Below are 21,558 nucleotides of genomic sequence, written 5' to 3' on the forward strand. Positions count from 1 at the left end.
GACAGCACGGAAGGGACAGGAGCGGGGCCTGGAGGCGGGTCACGGAACACGAGCTGCACACGGGGAACACGCTGACAGCTTAACCACAGTCGTGTAAAAGTAAATGTTTATTTTGTGTATACAGTGGTTCTTAGCTCCTGTAAACACCCAACATTGTTCATTTAAAAAATGCTTTTAACAGCTGTTTGTCCCCATTCTGATTTTCTTAAAAGCTTTTTTACTGTGAGCCTTAATTTTAGCGGCAAATATGGCCAGTCTGCAAACACGCTTTATCGCTCCTCTGGAATAACTGGCCTTGACAGGCTGCTTGCTTTAACCGCGTCTTCCCTGAGCTGCTGCGCTCACTCGGCGGCGGCAGCATGCTGCCTCGCTAGCTGTTAGGGCAGGCTCCACCCCAACGGGCATCTGCAATGAAAGGGCACAAAGACGAAAGTCGCAGTGCTCTTAGAAAGGATTCGCTTGGGGATTGAAAGCAGTCAGGAGTGCACGAAGCACTACCTCTCCCCTCACGGTCACCGTGTGCCTGTCACCTGAGGCGCTCCGAGCCGCTGACAGCTGAGAGGACAGGTCCACCCTGAGCAGTAAAGTCTGGTCACGGATCTCTGAACTGCAGGCATTTCATTCACCCATTTGTTACACGTTAAAATCTTTTTGTATTTCTTAGATGAAAATGATTACCTTTCAGATGCAATACTAAATAGGTTTGCAATATTAAACTGGAAAATCATATCAACAGGTAAAATTGTTTCAGACACCTAATACTTCTGGAGCCAAATAGGTATATTCTGCATTTCATGTTGAAAATATCAAAAAGCCACTACTTTGAAAAATGTTTTGAGAAATACCTGCTTAAAAATTTAAGATTTAAAAAAAAAAAATTTAAGATTTTATTCTTGGCAGATGCATTTCTAGAAATTGGCTAAATATAACTTGTAGTGTGAATATGGTTAAAACAAAGGACACCTGAATGTATTTGAAGTCTGCTAACTAGGGACGTATGCAAAATTCATAAAGTGCGTTTTATGTATTTTTTTTATCCTTTTGAGACAGGGTCTCGCTATGCAGTTCAGGCTGGCCTTGAGCTCACTTTGTGGCCCAGGCTGGTCTCGAACTCGCAACGATCCTCCTGCCTCAGCCCTCCAAGTGCTGGCATTACAGGTGTGCACCCAGCTCATAAAGTGTTCTTTAAAAAAGGTTTAAAATGATTTTTTGAGGCAGGATTTCATATGTAGTTCAGGCTGGCCTCAAGCTCGTAATAATCCTCCTGGCTCAGCATCACAAAGAATGCTTTTTAAAATCAGGGAGACTAGGGGCTGGGGATTTAGCTCAGCAGCACAGCGCCTGCCTGGCAAGTGCAACGTCGTGAGTTTGATTCCTGGTACCAGAAAAAAACAAAACAAACAAAAAAAATCAACGAGACTATCCAGGTGTGATGGTGTACAGTACACCTATAAGCCCACCACTTAGGAGGCTGAGGCAGGATGATGAGTTCGTGGCCAGCGTGGTTGGGATACATGGCAAGTTCCAGGCCTGCCAGCCTAGACTACAGAGCAAGACCCTGTCTCAAAAATATAAAAACCAGGAGTTTAAATGTTGACGAAACATTTTTGATTTACCTATTACACCCTATTCTGTTTTCCTTACCATAATGTTCTTCTCTAGGTATAGATCTATAAAAATTAGATCATACAGCCAGGACAATAATGGTTTGTCTAAGCGACAGTAATATCCAACAGTGCCAACTGCTAGGATTCTGAGCAAAAAGAAAAACAGATTTTACAAAGCCTGTAAGACTGATTGGACAGGGAAAAAGTAAAGCCATTCTCGAAGTGTGCTGACAGTGTAAAACAGGCTCCTGGCTACGCAAGCTGTGTGAGTCTGAATTCGCACGGCACTCCTCAGTTCTGTGCCACCGGAAGGCGCGAGGAGGCGGGGCCCGTCACAGCCGCACTGACCTGTGCTGGCCGGGGGGAGCTGAGCTGTCGGCTGGACGGACCCTGAGATGATTCTGTGGACTGAAGGAGGTGGTGCGGGGCTCTGCCAGGGAACACACGGGTTTCCTGCAAGGAAACTTCAATGCAGTACCCCCTAGCTCAGTCACCTTAGTTAGCCAAGTGAACACTACCAGAATATTCATTTTAAAAAGTAAATTCCGTGAGACCCTGTTCCAAAATTAACACTTCAAAACTTTATGGGATTTATCTTAAAAAGATGAAATTAAATAGAAACTTTTACATACATACATATAAACATACATGTGCTTGTTAATTCTGATTGTCAAAAAAATATCATTAAATGGCACCTTTGTAGCAAATACCAGAATGTATGTAGGGAAGAGTGAACAGAGTTGTTAAGAATATACTTTACAAAACTCAAGAGGAAGACTCCGGAGCTGCGGCCGTCGGTCGCGCTAGCTGCAGGGGCTGCTCACGGGCTCCCTTCCGCACGCTGGGCTGCACACGCTGCCCTCCTGGGGGCCGCCCTCTGCGTCGCTCTTCAGCAGGGCCTCTCCCACGCCAGGGGAGCCTTCGGGGGCCCCTGAGGCCGCTGGGACGGAGGCAGGCTTAGCAGCCGGGCTGCTTTCTCCTGCGATCCCTCCAGTCTCCTGGGGCTTTGTGTCCAGAATAGGTAAGCTATGCTATAAAGTACAGAATTACATTTTTACTACTTAAATAGCATAGTATAAGGGTTTAGCAATCACACATACCTAACAAGCTCCACTGCAGCAAGCTGCAAACCATTTCAAGTCCTGCTTTCAGTGCTGGATTATAATTATATAAAAGCCTCACAGAACGGTAGACGGAGGAGTGCAGACGTCACTGGAGCCATAATGACCCAGTTAGGAGGGGTCAAGAGGACTGGTCACCAGCATCTGATACAGCGGGGCAAAGTCTACAGACAGTGGACAGCAAGCGTGGGGTCTTGAGCTTAAGGAACGGCCACGGCCCTGTGACTGAGGTCGGCAGAAAGTGACTAGGTGGCAGACGGGAGGCCGGGCAGACTAAGTGTTCCCTTCAAGTGAGACTGGAAGTTACTAGAGCGTTTTTGAGACGAGTGGTGGGTAGCCAAGCACTGACCATAAAGCGGGGAGGAACATCCTCAGGTGTTCCAGGTACATACAGACTTATTTTTAGAAGAAAGTCCATAACGAGATTTTATAATATCCTAGATTAAATGTGCTCGTAACTGTCCAACTCTGTAAATGACAATACCAAATCCTTTCCCAAAATGTAAGTGAAAGCGCCCCATTTTGGAAAAAAAAAAAAAAAACGAAAACCAGTAACATGAAAATATCATTTCTCAGCCTTTTGGTTAAGATCCAGGGAAAATCTCACCACTCTGAAGGTGAAAGTACAGTCTCACCAGCTCAGGATGCGGAGCTGGGAAAGCCAGGCCCGACCCGCAGCCGCGCTCACCCAGCGGGGCTGGCAGGGCTGCACCGCCGGGGTCCCGGTGCTCGGGCCCTCAGCGAGGCCCCTTCTCTCGCTTTAAAGGTGGAAATCTCAGTCATGCTCATTTGTTGGTTCCCTATGAACTACTGTCTTCTCCAACAAGCTATGGTTAAACAGTGTTTAGCATAAAACTTAAATCTCCTTTTACTTCTGAAGAAACTGAACTAACTTCTGACCGAAAGGAGGAAGAAGGGCCGGGGATACGGCTCAGCGGCACAAGCACCTGCCTGGCAAGTGCAAGGTCCAAAGTTCAATTCCTGGTACAAAAAAAAAAAAAAAACAAAAAACAACTAAGAGCATCACCAGTGAAGTAATTCACAGTGAAGGGTAAAAGAGTAAAGACAATCCAAAGCTCTGTGGCAGCATGCAGGCCTAGCACGAAAGGACAGCAAAGCAAACAGCGGCTGACTTACACTGGGTACCGCCTTGGGGCGCTCCTGTGCCTCTGTGTCCGGTAAATCACACGCCCGGAGCACTTCAGGGCTCTCGTTGCCACTGTGCAATCTCAAGCCAGCGTCTCTCTCCCTCAAAGCCTCTCTTCTACACTCCCACGTTCTGTCATAAGGGCCTTGCTTACTGGAGCCAGAAGGGCGCCCGGAACAGAAATCTGCGTCACCTGCTCCGCCAAGGCGTCTATCGTCAATTGCCCTCGGCCGTCTTCGCCCACTGGGCTCCAGGGCCGGGGGAGGTCCTCTCTCAGGACCCCCTAAATGTCTCATCACACTGACTGACTTTCCAGCGCCATAGCAGAAACTCTGTCAGGAAAAGAAACACATTTTTGTGAGGACTTAATGGCTGACTTACAATGGAATTATGAGGTTTGTTATTCAGTATGTTAACAATATTACCTAACATTTGTAGACACAATTATGTTTATTTCAGTTTTTTCACTAAAGACCTTTAATACAGACCACAGTAGCCAATAAAACTAAATAAATCACTCCGTATTAAGTAAATATTTCAATCAGCTAGACACATTCAGACTGAATTTATATCATAAGAACAGAATGAGGCCTAGAAATTTAAATTAGAAAGTGCTAATTGATAAAAATTACCTGTATGTTTCTGCATTATACTAAAGAAAGTAAATGCCAAAATTATTTAAAATTGCATGTCACTATATAAATATTCTCCAGAAGGTTTATTTTTTACAAATAAAAACTTGGCTTAAGCTACACCTAAAATTCAACAGTGTGTTTTGGATTCACATTTGGTGGGATAAACTAGGCAGCAGTTCTCCAAGTGTGGCCCAGGGACCCCTGCGGGAGCTGCTGAAACTTTGATGAAATCTTCTGAGTAAAAACTTTTCACAATATGACTCATCGTCTGTCTCTCCCTGTCGTCTGTGAGTACGGTGGAGTGGTTCAGGGGGTAGGGTGGGATCCACCCTCTGACGGCTCATGGGATGTGGGTTTGTGTGTACCTGTGATTTCAAATTTTGTTTTAATTCCTGGTAATATGGTAAATACCTGTAAATAAAACCCCACACACAGGAGCTCTTTGTGGTCTTCCATTTTTAAGAATGCGTACTTGGGAGGCCAAGGCAAGCGGACTATTCGAGCCTATGAGTTCAAGGCCAGCCTGAGCAACACAGTAACTAACACCTTGTCTCTTTAATTAAAAAAAGAAAAAAAGACCTGCAAGAGTCCTAGGAACAAAAAGTAGAAAATCTCTGTACTGTACTAGGGATATACTATTTGAAGACAGGAGCAACTAAAGTCAGAATATAACACTTCAGAAGCAGATGAAACAAGAAACTATGCAGTTTTACTCATAATTTTCGGCACTAAACTACTGCTATAGAACTAATGTCACCTAATAAAACCTCACCTCAAAACCACTGAATCCTGTAACCACAAACCAAAAGAAACCAAAGAAAAGGACACTTTCAGGGTGAATAAGGTGTAGTGAATTCTGTTTCCCGCGGGAGAAGAATTTCCCACGGCAAATCTGAATTCTTTACTTTTTGTTTTGTGACAAATGCTTTTTTGGGGTACTGACTCAAAGTCAACTACAAAAAGCCAAACAGACCACAGGGAGATAATGAGCAACATTCTTCATGCCTGCCGCCAGGTCCCCCCGTTTCTCGGCACACCCCGCCTTTTCCATACCCCTTTCTGAGTCTGTTCGAGCAGACTCTTCCCTCCTCAGCGCTCCAAGCAGGGTCCCTTACTCAAAGATAAGTAATCAGCTGACTTCCAGTGTACTAATACCGACTATTATACTTCCAGTATATTTGCCAAATTTAAAATTATGTTTGCTTTCCATAAGAATCTTTTCGGTTTATGTCTTGTCCTGAGTAATTACCTTGAAGATAATAATAAACAGTTTGATAACGCTTGTTATTCTCATTTTTTGGCTATGAAAATTTGTTTTATTTTTCATAAAATAAAAAGAAAAAACATTTAACAAGCTATTCTGTTATTGCTGTGACAGCTACAAATGAGAAGCAGTTCCCTGATTATAGGAATACACATGGAGGGCCGGGGATACAGCTCAGCGGCACAAGCGCCTGCCTGGCAAGCGCAAGGTCCTGAGTTCGAGTTCCGGTACAAAAAAAAAAAAAATACACATGGAAGTATAAATATTTCTCACTTAAAGTCACCTCATACCAGTAAGCACGATTTACCATGATACACAACAGCAAAGAAGCCCAGTAATTTGCCTTTCTTTCTGCAAATCCTGTTAATCCATGGTGCTAATATACTAACCAGGACAGCCAATGCCAAAATTACCAGCACTGGAATCTGAAGTAAGACCGGGATCTCCTTCATGAGTGCTTTAATAAATTCACCAATTCCTTTTCCAACGTGCTTTAGTGGTTCCGATACAAAGTTGGTGAACGTAACTGCCAGTGCCTGAAAGAAAAGATAAAAACCTAATTTTTTTCCTCAAAAGACTGAGATAAAAAGAGTAAGCCCAAAGTTATTGTGTGTTCAGGCTGAAATTATGAAAAATCACTGATGGAATTTTTTTTCTATGACAAAGATTTATTAGTAAAACAACTCTTAAAAACACTTTTTATAAACGCAAAGGATTTTTAAAATACTGTATATAAGTAATTTTTATAAAATATATTCTATACCTTTGTTGGTGGAACCAGCCAAACAGGGTTGACTAGTAAGAGCTCATAGTATTTTTGGCATGGGTCATCCTTGTAAGTCCACGAACTTCTGAGCCATTCTATTTAGCGAAACAAACAGACAAAACACTGGAATCATTTTTTAAAGCTGTGCTTCATTTTCATTCCCAAATAACATAATTTTGATTTTGACCCTTCTTGTCTATCCACCAGTCGTTCAGATTTTAAATTTTAAATAAACTTCCTATAATTGTTGATTAAAATTTCTTAATATTATATCCAAAATAAGGTTTATTTTTAAAACCCAAATTACCTACCTTACAAAGACGAATTTTACTTTATAAGGATCTCTGAAAGGTAAATAATTAAAAGTAGGTTTTTATACACACCAATGAGTAACAAGTAAAAGTGGGGAGATCTGAATAAGATCAGTGGGTTGTATCACAGTCAGTATCCTGGCTCTGATATTGTACTACCACAGCTGTGTAAGGTACTACCACTGGAAAAAATGGATAAAAAGTTTATAGGCTCTTTTTCTTATAAATCCCTGTGAATCTACAACCCCATAGTTCAATTTTAAAGGTCAGTTTTTTATTATTTTTACAAAATAAAGTGGAATATTAGTTCTTCCCACTTTTCTACAGCACTCTGCTATCCCCACAAGCCAAAAAGCACAGCTAAACTGATGCAGTTCCCACAAATGTTCTACAAAATTTGAATTTTAAAACAATTTACATGTCTCCCTAGTGTAAGAGCCTGAGAGAGTAAATAAAACCTGAGAGATGCAACAGATACAGTGAAAGGGAAAGAAACTGTTCTAAAGGAAAGAACAGCTGGGATGAGGGAAGTGAGAAAGTAAAAAAAGGAAGGAGAAAAAAAAAAAGTACATATATATATACACAGAAGATAGCTGAGATAATTCGAGTACTGATGTCTATTGCTTTGTTGAAAGGAACAGTTAATGTTTATTGTTTGATCAATTTACATACTTATATTTGTTTACCTGAGTAACCAATGTGAACATAACAATGTATGATACAACAACCACTGTTAATTTCCATCACCTTGTTTGTGATTCTGTATGGTTTTTGTTGTTTTGTTTTTGTTTTTGTTTTGAGACAGGGTCTAACTATGCAGTTCAGGCTAGCGTTGAGCTCACTTTGTAGTGCAGGCTGGTCTCAAACTTGCAAAGATCCTCCTGCCTCAGCCTCCCTAGTGCTAGGATTACAGGCATGCACCACCACACCCAGCTTCGGTTTTTGTTGTTTTTGTGTTATTTTATTTATGTCTTTGTGTTTGTAAATTTGTTTTTGTTCTTCTCTCTTTAAAATAAAAAAAAAAACACAATTTACAGAATCTACTGAGATTCTATTTTATTTTATGTACACTGTTATGGACTTGTCTTTACCAAGCGCCCTTGAACACTATACATTTCCCAAAGCTAACTATAGATAATTAAAGACAACATTAGGAATGTTTATAAGATCTGTGAAAATAAAAAAATTCTTTACTTTTTTTATTATTTTATATTTTTTCTTTTGTTAAAGTTTACCAAATGGGTAACATAAGATTTCATAAAGTCAAAAAAAAAGACTTCCAAAGACAGTATGAAGAGATTAAAGCCAGGACGGCGCTTAGTTTGGGTACACACTCATTCAATTCTTTAATAAACTTCTGTTGGGGACCTGGAGGGACAGGCACTGTGCCAAGGACCAAGGGAACAAGTGAGCAAAGCGGGACTCTGCCGTCTGGAGGAACGAGACACGGGAGCCAACACATACGCAGCTTCTACTCCTCCCTGTGACTTTATAGGAGCCTATGTCACTAGTTTACACCTAGAACTCTGGCTGCAGTTGCTTTTAATTTTTTTTTTTTTTAAAGACAGAGTCTTGCTATGTAGCCCAGGCTGGCTTTGAACTCATGATCCTCCTGCATCAGCCTCCCACAGGCTGGGATTACAGGTACAAGCCACCACCACCAGCTACACATTCTTCTCATGTTGAAGATTCAGTCATGGAAGGCCTCCTCCAGTGTCTCAGTTTGTTCTCTGTGATAACTGTTTTCTCTCACTCGGAATTCTATTAAAAACAGGGACAAATGAACAAAAGCCTCTTACCCCAGAGACTGCCAGTCCAGTCCATCTTCTCTGCGCACACGTTGCCCGATGGCTCCATCTTGGCAATTTCAGCCTGATGTTGTGCAAAAGCTAGCTGACCAACAACAGCACAAAGGGACCATGAGGCTGCTGACCATGACGGCTAGGCCCGCACATCCAGAACACCTCCGTTTAATGTGCCTTTACACTTCTCCAAACCAGGCTGCTCCATTACTTTTATTTTTATTCTTCTGTTTCGTCTTCTGAGACAGGGTCTCACTATGTAGCCCAGGCTGGCCCTGAACTCATGGCAAGCCTCTTGCCTCAGCCTCTTGAGAGCTGAGGTTACAGGCAAGTACCACCACACCCTGCTCTAATTTTAAAAGATAATTAGCCAGGGATTTAGCCCAGCAGCATAGCACCTGCCTGGCAAACATGAGGTTGTGAATTCAATTCCTGGTACCCAAAAAAATAAATAAACAAAAGATAATTAAAAATTAGAAAAAAGATTGGAAAGAAATGTCAAAACACTGACAATGATTACTCATAGGTAATAAAATTATAGGTGAATTTTTAAAATTACTTAGGTCATTTCCAAACTCTATACTGTGAACATACTTTTTTTTCTAATGGTGCTGTGGATGGAGCCCCAGGCCTTACTCACGCCAGGCAAGTGCAGCCTACCGCTGATCTACACCCCACCACAAACTTACCACTTTACACTCAAACATAACCTATTTTTTGGGGCTGGGGATTTAGCTCAGCGGCAAAAGCGCCTGCCTGGCAAGTGGAAGGTCGTGAGTTCAGTTCCCGGTACCGGAGAAAAAACCAAAAAAAAAAAAAAAAATAACCTATTTTTTTTTTTTCCTGGTACCGGGAATCGAACTCATGACCTTGCGCTTGCCAGGCAGGCGCTGTGCCACTGAGCTAAATCCCCAGCCCCTATAACCTAACTTTTAAAAAATGACATTTTGGCATCATTTGTAATAAGGAATAAAAGGACATACCCCAAATTCTCTAAGAGTTCTTAAGTTGTTTTTAAAATGTGTCCACCCAGCTCTGTGCTAATTTAGTTGCCCATTTGCTACCCAGCAGGAACTGGTTATCAGAATCAGGACTACATTTTCCCCACAATGGTCAAAGACCCAAAAAACCACAGACAGCTGAAAATTGCCAATTTACTACCTTCCCACTGACCACCTCCAAACGCCACCCTCCATCCACAGCTGAAGCTAGAGTGCTGTAAGTATACTCTTTTTTCACTATGAATTACATTTAACAATATGTAAACTCTGAGCCTATTTAATACCTTATATAAATATATCCAATTCCATCCCAAACTGACGAGAAAACTGAGGACAAAAATACGTCTCAACTGGGTGTACCAACGCACACGTGTCCACAGCTCAGTAGCTACTATCATCACCACGCAGAGCAGACACAGGAGAACCTGCAAAGGAGAAGACGCCGGAGTCAGGGTCACTGCGAAGCCAGCCCTGCCACCAGCGCAGGGGAACGATCGGTAAAACCAAAGAACTGGAATCAAAATCATTTGCCCAGCTTTGCTGCTGGCTCATCACCATGGTGAGTGACCATAACATAATTATGGTGGCATTTTGAAAACATTTTTTTAAAAAGGAAACTTAATCACGTCACCCTGATCCCATCTCACCATCAACACACTGAACGAATCCACCCCAAAGGAATCTTCAAATCGCCACTTCCACGTTTCAGCATCATGAAGCTTGAAGTTAATTAAAATCTCACTCAGGGCGTCGTCCAGGGCTCCTGGCTTCCATTCTTCTCCACGGAGGAACCTCTGGATTTCCAGTAAGGTTTGTCTTTTAAGGATAATCTCAGCGTCATAATGCATATCACCATTGTTTTCATCAGGCTAAATTCAATTTCCCACAAACAACAGAAAAAAGAATTTGATTACATTACTCATTGAAAAATGACAATAAAAGCCAGTTTGGAACATTTACATGATCCACAAAGCCACAAAAAAATAAGTAACAACTGTAATTCGTCTGCAATATTTCACATGTATCGTAACATCCGCCTGTCTCAAAGGCCAACGTGAAAACCAAACACATGTGCCAAAAAAAATCAGTAACTTGCATATGATACACAATTCCACAAAACATTACCTGCCACAATGAACAGAAAGGAGAAAATACTACTGAAAATGCTTTTCTTAGCTGGGCAGCGTGGCGCACACCTGTAATCCCAGCAGTGAGATCACAAGCTGGAAGCCCCTAAGCAACTCTTTCTCAAAATGAGAAACAAAAGCGCAGTGGCAGAATACTTGCCCAGCTTGCACAAGCTCCTGGCTCAATTCCCCAGGACCACAAAATGAACGAACGAATAAAAGTACATTTTTCTTTTCCTCAACATATAAGGATCTTACATTATACAACTAAGACAGTGAAAACAGCAGAAAGCAGGAGGGTGGGCGTCACCCGCCCGGTCCCTCAGCTCGTGCTACCACAGTGCACTGAGGGGATGAAATCCCCATCAGGAGGCAGAGGAAAGTGGTCTGCGCTGCTTGCCCTCTAACAGACCACTGCAAAGCAGGCTGCTCTCTCCATCTGGTAGGAAAAGCTTTTGGGAAAAAGCTGGTCAGATACTCTGTTAAAGCACACTAAGACCTAACCACTTCTTTACTCGATTTCAAATTAGTAACCACTACATCGACTAGCATCACACCACCAAATACTTACAAGGCCAAGCTTTCCAGCTTCAATTAAAATCTTATTCAGGTATCTCCTGAAAACAGGGTTACTCTGACTTTCATAGTCTTCCCTCTTTTTCTTTTCACAGTCATCAATCTGCAATCATACAATAAATCCAACAGCAGTGAGTATCAAATTTTAACATGACTTGAGATTCTAACACGGTGACCCCATCAAATCAAAGTAAGGACTTAGTTTTTTCTATCAAGCTTGCATGACACGTGATCAAACTACATGCTGTTAAATTTAAAAATTATAGTAAAAGACATATTGCCATTAATCCCGCTCAAAATATTCTCCCTTGCTTTGAAAACACATGTATCCCACAGTTCTTGCTACTTTCTGAAGCAACTCCAGAAGTCCTCTTTGCTGAGTGTCTTTACAAGGCCCGACCAAAAACTACAGTGACTACTGCTCCCAGGCGCCATCCAACGGGAAGGCGGGCTTCTAAGAACATTACGCTGCTCCTCGGCCACCTTGTTCACCAGATCTGGCACATGCACCTTCTGGCTCTTCCGGAAAGTCAAAATGCTCCTGAAAGGTAAACGCTCTGAATCAATTCAAGACATCCACTGAGGTGGCCAAAACTGCACAACGAAAGGCACTCATGAAAGAGGACCTCCAAAACTGTTTCAGAGAGCGGCAAGGACCATGGGATAGGTGAGTTCAAAGAGAGGGGCGTTATTTTGAGGGGGACTAATGGCTGGCGATGTGTCTTTTACTGCAATGTTCGGGTTTCTAAAACAGTCCCCATATTTTTCTTCATATCTTACATTTTATCAGCTACATTGCAGTGCAGACCTTGCCTGCTTCCCGGGGCTCCCTGCAAACGGAGAGCGACAAATGAGGAACACGGTCCAGAGGTCAGCCCTGACCTGGCGCTGTGTTCTGCTGCCTTTCTACAGTTTTAAAGCTGAAGATCATGAAACAGGAAGGCGAGATCCACAGCAGCTGCATCAGTTCACCTCTGTGTAATTTCAAAGCAGCGGTTTCGTGGAAGGAAAGGAGGAAAGGGAGGAGTGGGGATGTGACACACAGAGGGGAGAAAAGGACAGAGGATGAATCCAGGAATGAAATGAAGAACACAGCAAAGACTTTCTTGCATGTGCATATTCCTTTTGACCTTGTTTTTCTTTCTGTCCGTGAATGACCACCCACGCCTACATGGAATGCTCAAGAAGGCAGATCTGGGGCTTCTCCCTTCAGTAAATTTCAGTACTTAATCCCCCCCACCATCACAACTGGTGATTGAACTTGGGACCTTGTGCATGTTAGGCAAGTATTCTACCACAGAGCTACATCCTCAGCCATTTTTATAATGAGACGGGGGTCTCACTAAATTACCCAGGCTGGTCTCAAAATCCTCCTGCTTCAGCCTCCTGAGTAGCAGGGACTTACAGGCATGCACTACTACTCCCAACTATAATTATTCCTTAGACAGAACAGACTTTTGAGTTTAGTCCTACCACAGTGGTCAAGCTGTTGAGGTAGCGTAATGGGTATTTTACAAATACTAAAATAGGTTTGTAACAACTTACACTTTTAAAAGTGGGCCATGAAGGGGCTGGGGATTTAGCTCAGTGGCACAGCGCCTGCCTGGCAAGCGCAAGGTCGTGAGTTCGATTCCCGGTACCGGGAAAAAAAAACATAAATAAATAAATAAATAAAAGTGGGCCATGAGTTAGCTGAGTACTGAAATGTCTTCCGTTGACAAACACGACAGTAATCAAGCACTGCACACACAGACTTACAAGTCACGCAGCAGTTTTGTAGGCTTTCAAGGCAAGTTCATAAACTAGTTCATTAAAAATAAACATATATACATTTTTCTTTTTTTGGTACTGGAAATTGAACACAGGGATTGAACCTATGTTGAATTTGTGTTAAATTTTATCATGAGCTCCCCTTTTATTAATTTCATTTTAAATTAATTTTCCTGGTATATTTTACATAAGATCTGTTATAGTTTGGGGTTTTGCAAGAGGAAACAATACAATGCAGGACACTTAATTATGAGATTATTTATAACAGTCATCCAAAGAGTCACATACAAAAAAGACAGTGCAGGAAATCTGTCCACACGCTAAAGACCAAAGAATCCAACCGAGGGCCTGGGTCCCACGCCAGTGTCCTGCATGAGTCCAGCTGAAGACCTAGAGCCTATGACAACGCCTCCCACGAGTCCAACTCAAGGCCGAGCCCACGACAATGCCTCATGCAGGCCTGCTTCTCAGATCTGCGCTGGGAAGGCCCAAAGGTCAGTGGTGGAAGCTAGAAAGTCTGTACCAGCGGGATGAAGGACCTGTGCCAGCAGGCTGAGGGACCTGCCCTGCAGCCAGGAAGCAACACTCAAAGTAAGAATCAAGAGCTCCGCGAAAAGCACCACAGCCACCCTCAGCAGCAGTGGGGTCCCGAGCTCCTCCACTGATGAGGAAAGCTGAGTTCCATCAGGAAAGCCAACGCAACAAGCTTCTCCAGGAGACTGAGCAGTGCACCATCTTCCCCTCCGGAGCCAGGAAGCGATGCTCAAGGTGAGAACCAGAGCTCCCACAAAGTGAACCCTGGCCATCCTCAGCAACAGCGAGGTCCCGAGCTCCTCCTCTGACAAGAGCAGCCGAGTTCATCAGGAAAGTCAGCCTGACAAGTTCCTCCAGGAAAACCAACAGCTCCTTACAGCTGCCAACAGCCTCCAAAAGCCTCCAACAGCTTTTCCACTTCTTCTGCAGTTCGGCCTCTTACACTGCCGGCAACAACCCTCAGGTGGGCCTCCCACACCCAGCACCACGCTGACTCAGTTCAGCTGGGGTTATAAATTGACCATCAGTTCTCAATCCACCACAAGATCATATTCATCACAGGGATTTGTACCTGTGCAATATATATCTTTTTTCCCCAATCCCCTCACTAAGTCACTGAGCAGCCCCTCCTGAGCTCCAATTTACTATCCTCCTGCCTCAGCCTCCCAGAATTATGGGCTTACAGGTGTGTGCCATCATGCCCAGCTTATTTTTAAAATTTTAAAATGACTTTCTTTGTTAGTTACTGATTTAAGGGCGCCCAATGGTAGAGCACTTGACTAGCGTATGGAAGACTTTGAATTTTGATCCTCAGCACCACAAAAAAAAAAGGTCTCAAGACTCCATTTTACCAATGATGGCTCGACACTGTTTGAGCTAAAATCACCAAGGCGGGAAAGGCATTTCTGAATTTCTCACTGTGCAACCCAGCTAGCTCATTACACAAAACACAGTGAAACTGGAGCCAGTGACAGGCAAGCATTCCTTCGCCAGCACTTGGTAAGAAGCACCAGCACGTGCTACAGGCCTAAACTGGGACACAGCCGGATGTCGGTTAACAAACTCTCCCAGTCCTCAGGCTCTTTCCTCTCTCTACCCCTCCCTCCCTCCGCTATCCCTGTTTGTCTGCCCTACCTCAGACAAGTTCCACGCTTGCCTCTTCCCGTCAGCGGTCTTGGTGTCTTCAGCACGGCGAGACCTCTGTGACCCCAAAGGACGTCACAACCACCCCTCCGTCCACCCCAGGCCCGCTCCACCCTGCGGCCGGCTCGCTCTGCAGCACAGCGAGCACAGGCCCTCCCCACCCGCCGCAACCACCGAAGCTGCTCAACCCCTCAGCAACGCGGCTGTCCCTCAGCCAGTTATTTCTAAGAGGCCCAAGAGAAAGAAGGGATGACCAGCCACCGCACACGACACACGACATGACAACCTTTTGTACTTCTAGGTGCGCCTTTTATGCTTAAAAACTAGTACCGGGCCGACTTCTTCATCTGCTGCACTTACTGGGATTCTACTCTGCCCATAAGGATGAATAAAGTATATTCTTTATGCCAACAATTCTAAAGTTTGGAAAGGAAATAATTACAATGTAACATGATAAATGTTATTTAAAAAATACAAAGTACTATGAGAGAAACCAAGATGAGAGTAACAAAAAAATTTATAAATTGTATAGTACACAGAAACACAGACATTACCGAAAACAGAAAAATTTAACATAATAACATAGATGGAAAACATCTTACCTTATGAGTCAAAGAATCAAGTCTGCTGTAACATTCGGACATTTCATCAGCATATGACAAGTCAGGACTGACATCTTTTTTCTCTAATATACCATATTTCCCCTGAAACAGAGTAGAGAGATTTTATTTCTTTATAGTTCAGCTATAAAAATAATCTTCAGTTAATGAAGACTAAAAGTTCAATTTCATCATTTTATGACTTTTCTCACTATATTCTTCCCTTATATTGTGCCACCAAAACATAAAAATCTCAAATATATGTTTTAGGAACTAACATCAAACTGGCTTACAGTTTGATGGGCTTTATACTCAAATTCAAAACAAATAACCAGGTGAGTTTGAAGTAATCTTAAATTAAGAATATTAGGGAGGTATTCTGGGGCTAGGTTAGAGCTCAGTGGTAGGGTCCTTGCTTAGCATACAAACAGTCCTGGGTTCAACACCCAGTACCATAAAAAAAAAAAAAAAAAAAAAAAAAGACATGTATTCTGCATAACTGCTAATCATTAATACATTACTTTCATGGCTCTGTGTCAAATAATAACAAAAACAGACTATGTCCATCACAGGATTAACAAGGTCCTACACACACGCCTGTTTCGATACCTGCGATTTTCTCATTGTTCCTGACGCAGCATCGTAGTTGAGCATGTCTGTGGGGTCGATCCAGTCATCATCGTGAGCATAACCCGTTATCAGCAGCAGACATTCACAAAGGAGCAGGGAACACAGCATCCTGTTTGAGGCTAAAAAAATGGTACCAGCTATCATGAAAGATAATTATTTTTGTAATAAAAACTACTTCCTTCTAGTGTTAAGACAACACTTGGGTTTCATTTTTTTGAAAGAGAGTCTCACTACATAGTTCAGGCTGTTTCTGAACTATGTAGCCCAAGCAGGCCTTGAAGTCACAGCAATCTTCCTGCCTCAGCCCCCACAGGGCTAAGATACTTTCTGCATAGTAACTAAGGGAGGTACATGAAATAAAAATGATAAAATGGCATTCATATATAAAATACACATATATATGTACAACATAAAATGTGGTCCAGCCATACAATAAACTATTATTTAGCCACAAAAAGGAGGTACTGATACCATGTTACAACATGGATAAACCCTGAAAGTGTTTCAGTATGTGAGAGAAACCAGTCACAGAAGACTACATAGTACATGGTTCCATTTACACGAAATGTCCAGAATGGGCAAATTTATATCAACAGAAAGTAGGTTAGTGGGTGCTTACAGTTGTGCATACAGCGATACAAAGTACTGTAGCTAAACGGTACAATTAATGAAAAATGTTCTAAAATTGTGGTATTCGTTGCACTTATCTGTGTATATACTAGCCACCGACCCAGGCATGGTGATGCATGCCTGTAATCCCAGCACTCAGGAGGCTGAGCCAGGAAGATTGCTGCACGTTTGAAGATAGCTAGACTACATAGTGAGTTCAAGGCCAACCTGAACTACATAACAAGATCTTGTCTCAAAAAGCCAAAAAATTAAAAACCACTGAATTTTCTACTTTATTTGGGTAAATAACATTTATTCTAATGTTATAGAATGAAGTATTACCTGATTTTAAAATAAAAGGAAGCCAATTAAAGGAATGAATTGTATTGAATGTAACTTATAGCTCAACAAATTTGCTAAAAAAAAAAAAAAAAAAACCTATTTTAACCAAAATTCTCTCCCGTTTTAACAAATGGAAGAAAAGCGTGAAATTAAGATTTCAGATGAGAAGAATGAACTCCAAAACCATTCAGAGAAGCTTTCAGAGAAAATGACCTGCTTCCCCTAAGCCTCTGTATAACATACTATCCCAATATAATCGCCACTCGCCACATGTGATTGAGTCCCTAAGTGTAGCCAGCGGAAATGAGGAACTGAATTTATTTCTTAAATTGCCACATAACACTGGACACTGCAAATATAGAACGTTTCCACTGGCACAGAAAGTTCTGCTGGGCAGCTTACCTCCTACCTACCACATATAAGGTAAGGGAATGTGCCTCGCTACATACAAGGGAGCCCCTGAACAGCTATAAACACAAAAGTAACTCCAGTCAAAACCAAATGTTCCTCTGTGCTCCCTGCGTAGCTTGTTTATTCTTCTAGTGAAACACATGGTGGAATGAGCCCTTTATTGGTCTGTCTCTTCCATTAACAGAGCTTCTCAGCCATGGCTGTACACCAGGGTCACCTTAGATGCTTCTGAAACATCCAACGTTCTGGATACTTCCTACATCAATTAAGTCAGAATCACTGAGGCTGGGACCCAGGCGTCTGGATTTTTAAAGCTCCACAAGTGATTCCAATGTGCAGCCAAAGCTGAAAACCACAGTACAGGAGAGTAACATGAACTCCTCTGTGGAAAGGTAATGTCTTTCCACGGAGCTAAATCCGCCCTTCCTCTCACCTCTCCAAGCCCCACACCCAGCCTAGTGGGTGACAAATGATATACTCATGAAACGTTTGGTAACCAGCAAATTCAAACGATCAAAGCCACAGCAAGGATCCAAAGGATATCAGAGGCTTAAAGAATGAAGAAAGTTCACGTGATCGTGAGAAACTGGAAAGAACCCATGGAGGATGGCACATAACAGAACCGCATCAGTACATGTCCGCAGCACACCCTGATTACACTCATCACGAGTTGGTTCGTGTACATAACGCATCTTAATCAGGTAACGCTAAACTCGCACGATGGGGAGGAAGAACAGGAAGAGCAAACTTCACGCCTCAGAATCTGTAAATGTGAGAATGGATGCAGTGGGACACAGAGAGCTAGACTGCTACCCCGCCAAAGCGCAAGGGCGATGGCTGACTTCACCTGCTAACAAGAGCTCACAAAGCGACGGAACTACTTTACCAGATACAGTACTACAACAAAGGGCACACTGAATATTGAAAACTTCTGAGATCAAAAATGACACAAGGGAAACACTGAAGGGCTTCCGGGATCCCATCAATACTCTATTTCTTAGCCCGGACAGCAGTCACATGGGTGTTCACTTTTTAATAATTTGCCAAGTGAACGCTGACATTTTACAAGATTTTCTGGATGCCTATTGAACAAAAAAAAATATTTTTTACACAGGCATAAGATTAAGATATTGTTATGGACTAAATTACATCACCCTCAAAATTCATATTTGAATTGCTAATTTCCAGGACCTCAGAATATGACTGTATTTGGAGGCAAGGTTTTTTAAAGAACTAAGATAAAAGGCTGACCCCAATCTAATATCCTACAAAGAGGAGGACATTTGGCCACAGACAGATCCAGAAGATGATATGAAGACAAAGGCCACGTACAAACCAAGGATCTCTCTAAGCCAGGGACATGGCTCAGTGGCACAGCGCCTGCCTGCCTGCCTGGCAAGCGTGAGGGCCTGAGTTCGATTCCCAGTACCAAAAACAAAACAAATAAAACTTGTAATCTGTCTTCTAGCCTCCAGAATTGTAAGAAATTAAAATCACTGTTTAAGCAACCCAATCCACAGTACTTTATTATGGCAATTCTAGAAAACGGACACGGATTTCTTAAAATTTAAGACTAAAAAGTCAACAGCCTATAGACTCCTGATGTGTTGAGGAAGTTTGACAAGAAACTATAAAAAGAAACAATGAGCACAGGAATTGAGCAAATAATTTTCTAAATTTACTCGAAGTATTTAAAATATATATATATTTACATATATATATATGAAATAAAAATACTGAGATCACTGTCAAACTCCTGGGACTTAGAAACAGTGAATAACTGAATACTTTATTGGGGGGGAAACCAGAATTACACTTAGGAAGAAAGTCTTGGAAGAACTCACCTTCTGCAAAAAAGAAGTGCTGTAAGCCTGTGTGTTTATGGTGAGTGGTGAGTTCAGCGTTACCTGATTAAGATGCATTATATACACGTACCAACTCGTGATGAGTGTAATCAGGGTGCGCTTTGGACATGTACTGATGCAGTTCCGTTTCCTGTGCCATCCTCCATGGGTTCTTGCATCTAAATCTGCTGGGGTACTTGTTAAAAAGTAGTTTCTGAGTCTGAGACCCTGCATTTTTTTATCTTTTTACTTTCTTTTTGAGACAGGGTCTCGCTATGCAGTTCAGGCTGGTCTTGAGCTCACTACATAGCCCTGGCTGGTCCGGGACTCGCAACGATCTCCTGCTTCAGCCTCCCGAGTGCTGGGATTACAGGCGTGCACCATCACGCCTGGTTTGGTAGAGATCTTGCATTTCTAACAAGCTACTCATGCAACAGACCAGGTGTCCCCAGATCAAGACTATTAGCAAATGTTCAACAAAGAATATTAGCGAAAGTACCCGTCCTACATTGGTTTACTTTAATGGTGACATCTGTGTCACTTTCCGACTTGTCGGCGGGTGGCGGCCTCTTTGCCCGGGTTTCCACCACTCTTACCGTTGTTCTCATCTGCCTCAGGCTTTGGTACTAATAATACCAAAATGAAAACATACACAATGATCACAGCTAATATTTTGTGGATACCCTGATTCATTTATCTTCACAAAAACTCTTGGAAGTTTCTACTCATTTGCTAAATGAGGACAACAACTTGGCTAAGGCCGCTGGGCTCGTAAACGGCCTGGGGAAAGTGCTGAAGGGTTACTGGGAGAGGACAGGGTCTTCGTTGGCGAGGGAGCCTCTGGATCCACCTCTCCAAACCGGGAAAACTGAAAAGCGGGTCGGAACAGGAGCCATGAGACCGAAGAACCGTCAGAAAGATCACGGGGCCGCCGGCCACTCGTGGAGGGCAGGCACAACTCCTTGATTTTAACGAAGTAACGCGTGCAACGGGGAAGGCAGCGACTTCAACGGTCAGAGTCGGTGTTAGTCTACCGGGGCATGAAAGCCAGGGGGCTGCAATTTAGTTCGCGCATGTTTGGGTAGTTTCCTGGAGCCACGGCTCTCCAACTTAAAAGTGTCTTTCCAACCTGTTCCTAGATGAGGAGAAGCTCGGAGGGGAACTGCTGGGAGCCCCTGGAGCTGGTTATTGGTCAGGCAGCCCAGCTACCGCAGTCTTGAAAAAAAGGCATCCCGCAGGACGACTGCAGTCCTTAGTCGCTAGGCAACAGCACCCCCGCCCAGGGTACTATGCAAGTGTAGAATAAACGCCCCTCCTGCTGAGGTCAGCCCTCCCGCTCAGCAGGCCAGAGGTAACTCCACCCGACCCCGGCTTTCGCCTCGTCTTTGTTTTCCAAATCCTCTGCCTTTTTCTCCCGGGGAGCACCGGGAGACACCCACTCCCGCGCAGAACCCCACTTCTCAGTCTCAGGTCCTGAGAAAAGCTGAACGATGCTCACCACCCACCATAAACACACAGGCGTACAGCACTTAACTGTTTACACTCTGGATTCGGAGTTTCCGGGGCTGGGGATTTAGCTCAGCGGCACAGCGCGTGCCTGGCAAGCGCAAGGTCGTGAGTTCGATTCCCGGTACCGGAAAAAAAAAACAAAAACAAAAAAAATAGATTTGGAGTTTCCAAATGTAAACTACAATTAAATACGGGCTATTTTGTTGGCTGTGTTCGTCCAAATTTTGTGTAAAGTTTCCAGACGTAACCGACACCAACAAGAGGCGACGTCCGCTCGGGGTCGCCGGGCTCCGGCAGTGCCTCCCGCCCCGCGGCTCGGCGCGCCGAGGAGACCCGGAGGCGCGGAGCCGCTCCAGGCCGCAGGTGCCCCGCCCGGGAACGCCCTCCGCCTCCCGCGAGCCCCCGAACCCGCAGCCCTGCCGCCTGCACAGACACAGCGGGCCCCACGGACTCACATCGCGAGTACCCCGCCCGCCTCTCCCGGAAGACGCCTGCCTGGCGGGCCGGAGACCACGACGAGCCGCGCGCCGCCCTCGGCGCCTGCTCATCGACTCGCTCGGCCGGCGGCTGAACGGCCCTCCCACGCGCGCCGCTGATTGGTCCGCTGAGGGGGCGGGGTCGGACGGCGCCCTTGCGTTTCAAGCCAGCGCTTTGCGTTGTATTTTCAGAGCAACCATCGCTGCAAGTGAAGTCTCTCATGGAAATGCAACATATAAAACGCAAACGAAGCGTATTTTGTAACTCATTTTATAAATTCTAGTGCATAACGTTTAGAATAAAACCATAAGTCTATTTTGAGCATAAATTTTT

The 21,558-nt window shown here is 43.6% G+C and overlaps 1 protein-coding gene across 5 annotated transcripts; it reads right to left on the bottom strand.

Annotated features, from left to right (window-relative positions):
• Nucleotides 1-89: 89 nt before the first annotated feature.
• On the bottom strand, nucleotides 90-21,316 carry Clcc1 (chloride channel CLIC-like 1). Of its 5 annotated transcripts, none has more exons than XM_005388838.2 (13): nucleotides 21,204-21,315; nucleotides 20,774-20,836; nucleotides 16,013-16,152; nucleotides 15,407-15,508; nucleotides 11,353-11,460; nucleotides 10,302-10,523; nucleotides 9,939-10,079; nucleotides 8,651-8,744; nucleotides 6,538-6,635; nucleotides 6,164-6,310; nucleotides 3,866-4,207; nucleotides 2,368-2,638; nucleotides 90-405 (listed from the first exon to the last, which is right to left on the bottom strand). In XM_005388838.2, exons 3-12 carry the CDS (start codon nucleotides 16,139-16,141, stop codon nucleotides 2,411-2,413), a joined length of 1,611 nt encoding a protein of 536 aa, XP_005388895.1. In that variant the 5' UTR covers nucleotides 16,142-16,152; nucleotides 20,774-20,836; nucleotides 21,204-21,315; the 3' UTR covers nucleotides 90-405; nucleotides 2,368-2,410. The 5 variants fall into 5 exon arrangements, with proteins under 5 accessions (XP_005388895.1, XP_013371975.1, XP_005388896.1 ...); XM_013516521.1 differs by having other exon boundaries at nucleotides 2,363-2,638; XM_005388839.2 differs by lacking the exon at nucleotides 90-405 and having other exon boundaries at nucleotides 1,410-2,638; nucleotides 6,188-6,310; nucleotides 21,204-21,316.
• Nucleotides 21,317-21,558: the final 242 nt, after the last annotated feature.

Source organism: Chinchilla lanigera, unplaced genomic scaffold (genome assembly GCF_000276665.1).
Source record: "Chinchilla lanigera isolate Chin_1 unplaced genomic scaffold, ChiLan1.0 scaffold00034, whole genome shotgun sequence".
NCBI lineage: Eukaryota > Metazoa > Chordata > Mammalia > Rodentia > Chinchillidae > Chinchilla > Chinchilla lanigera.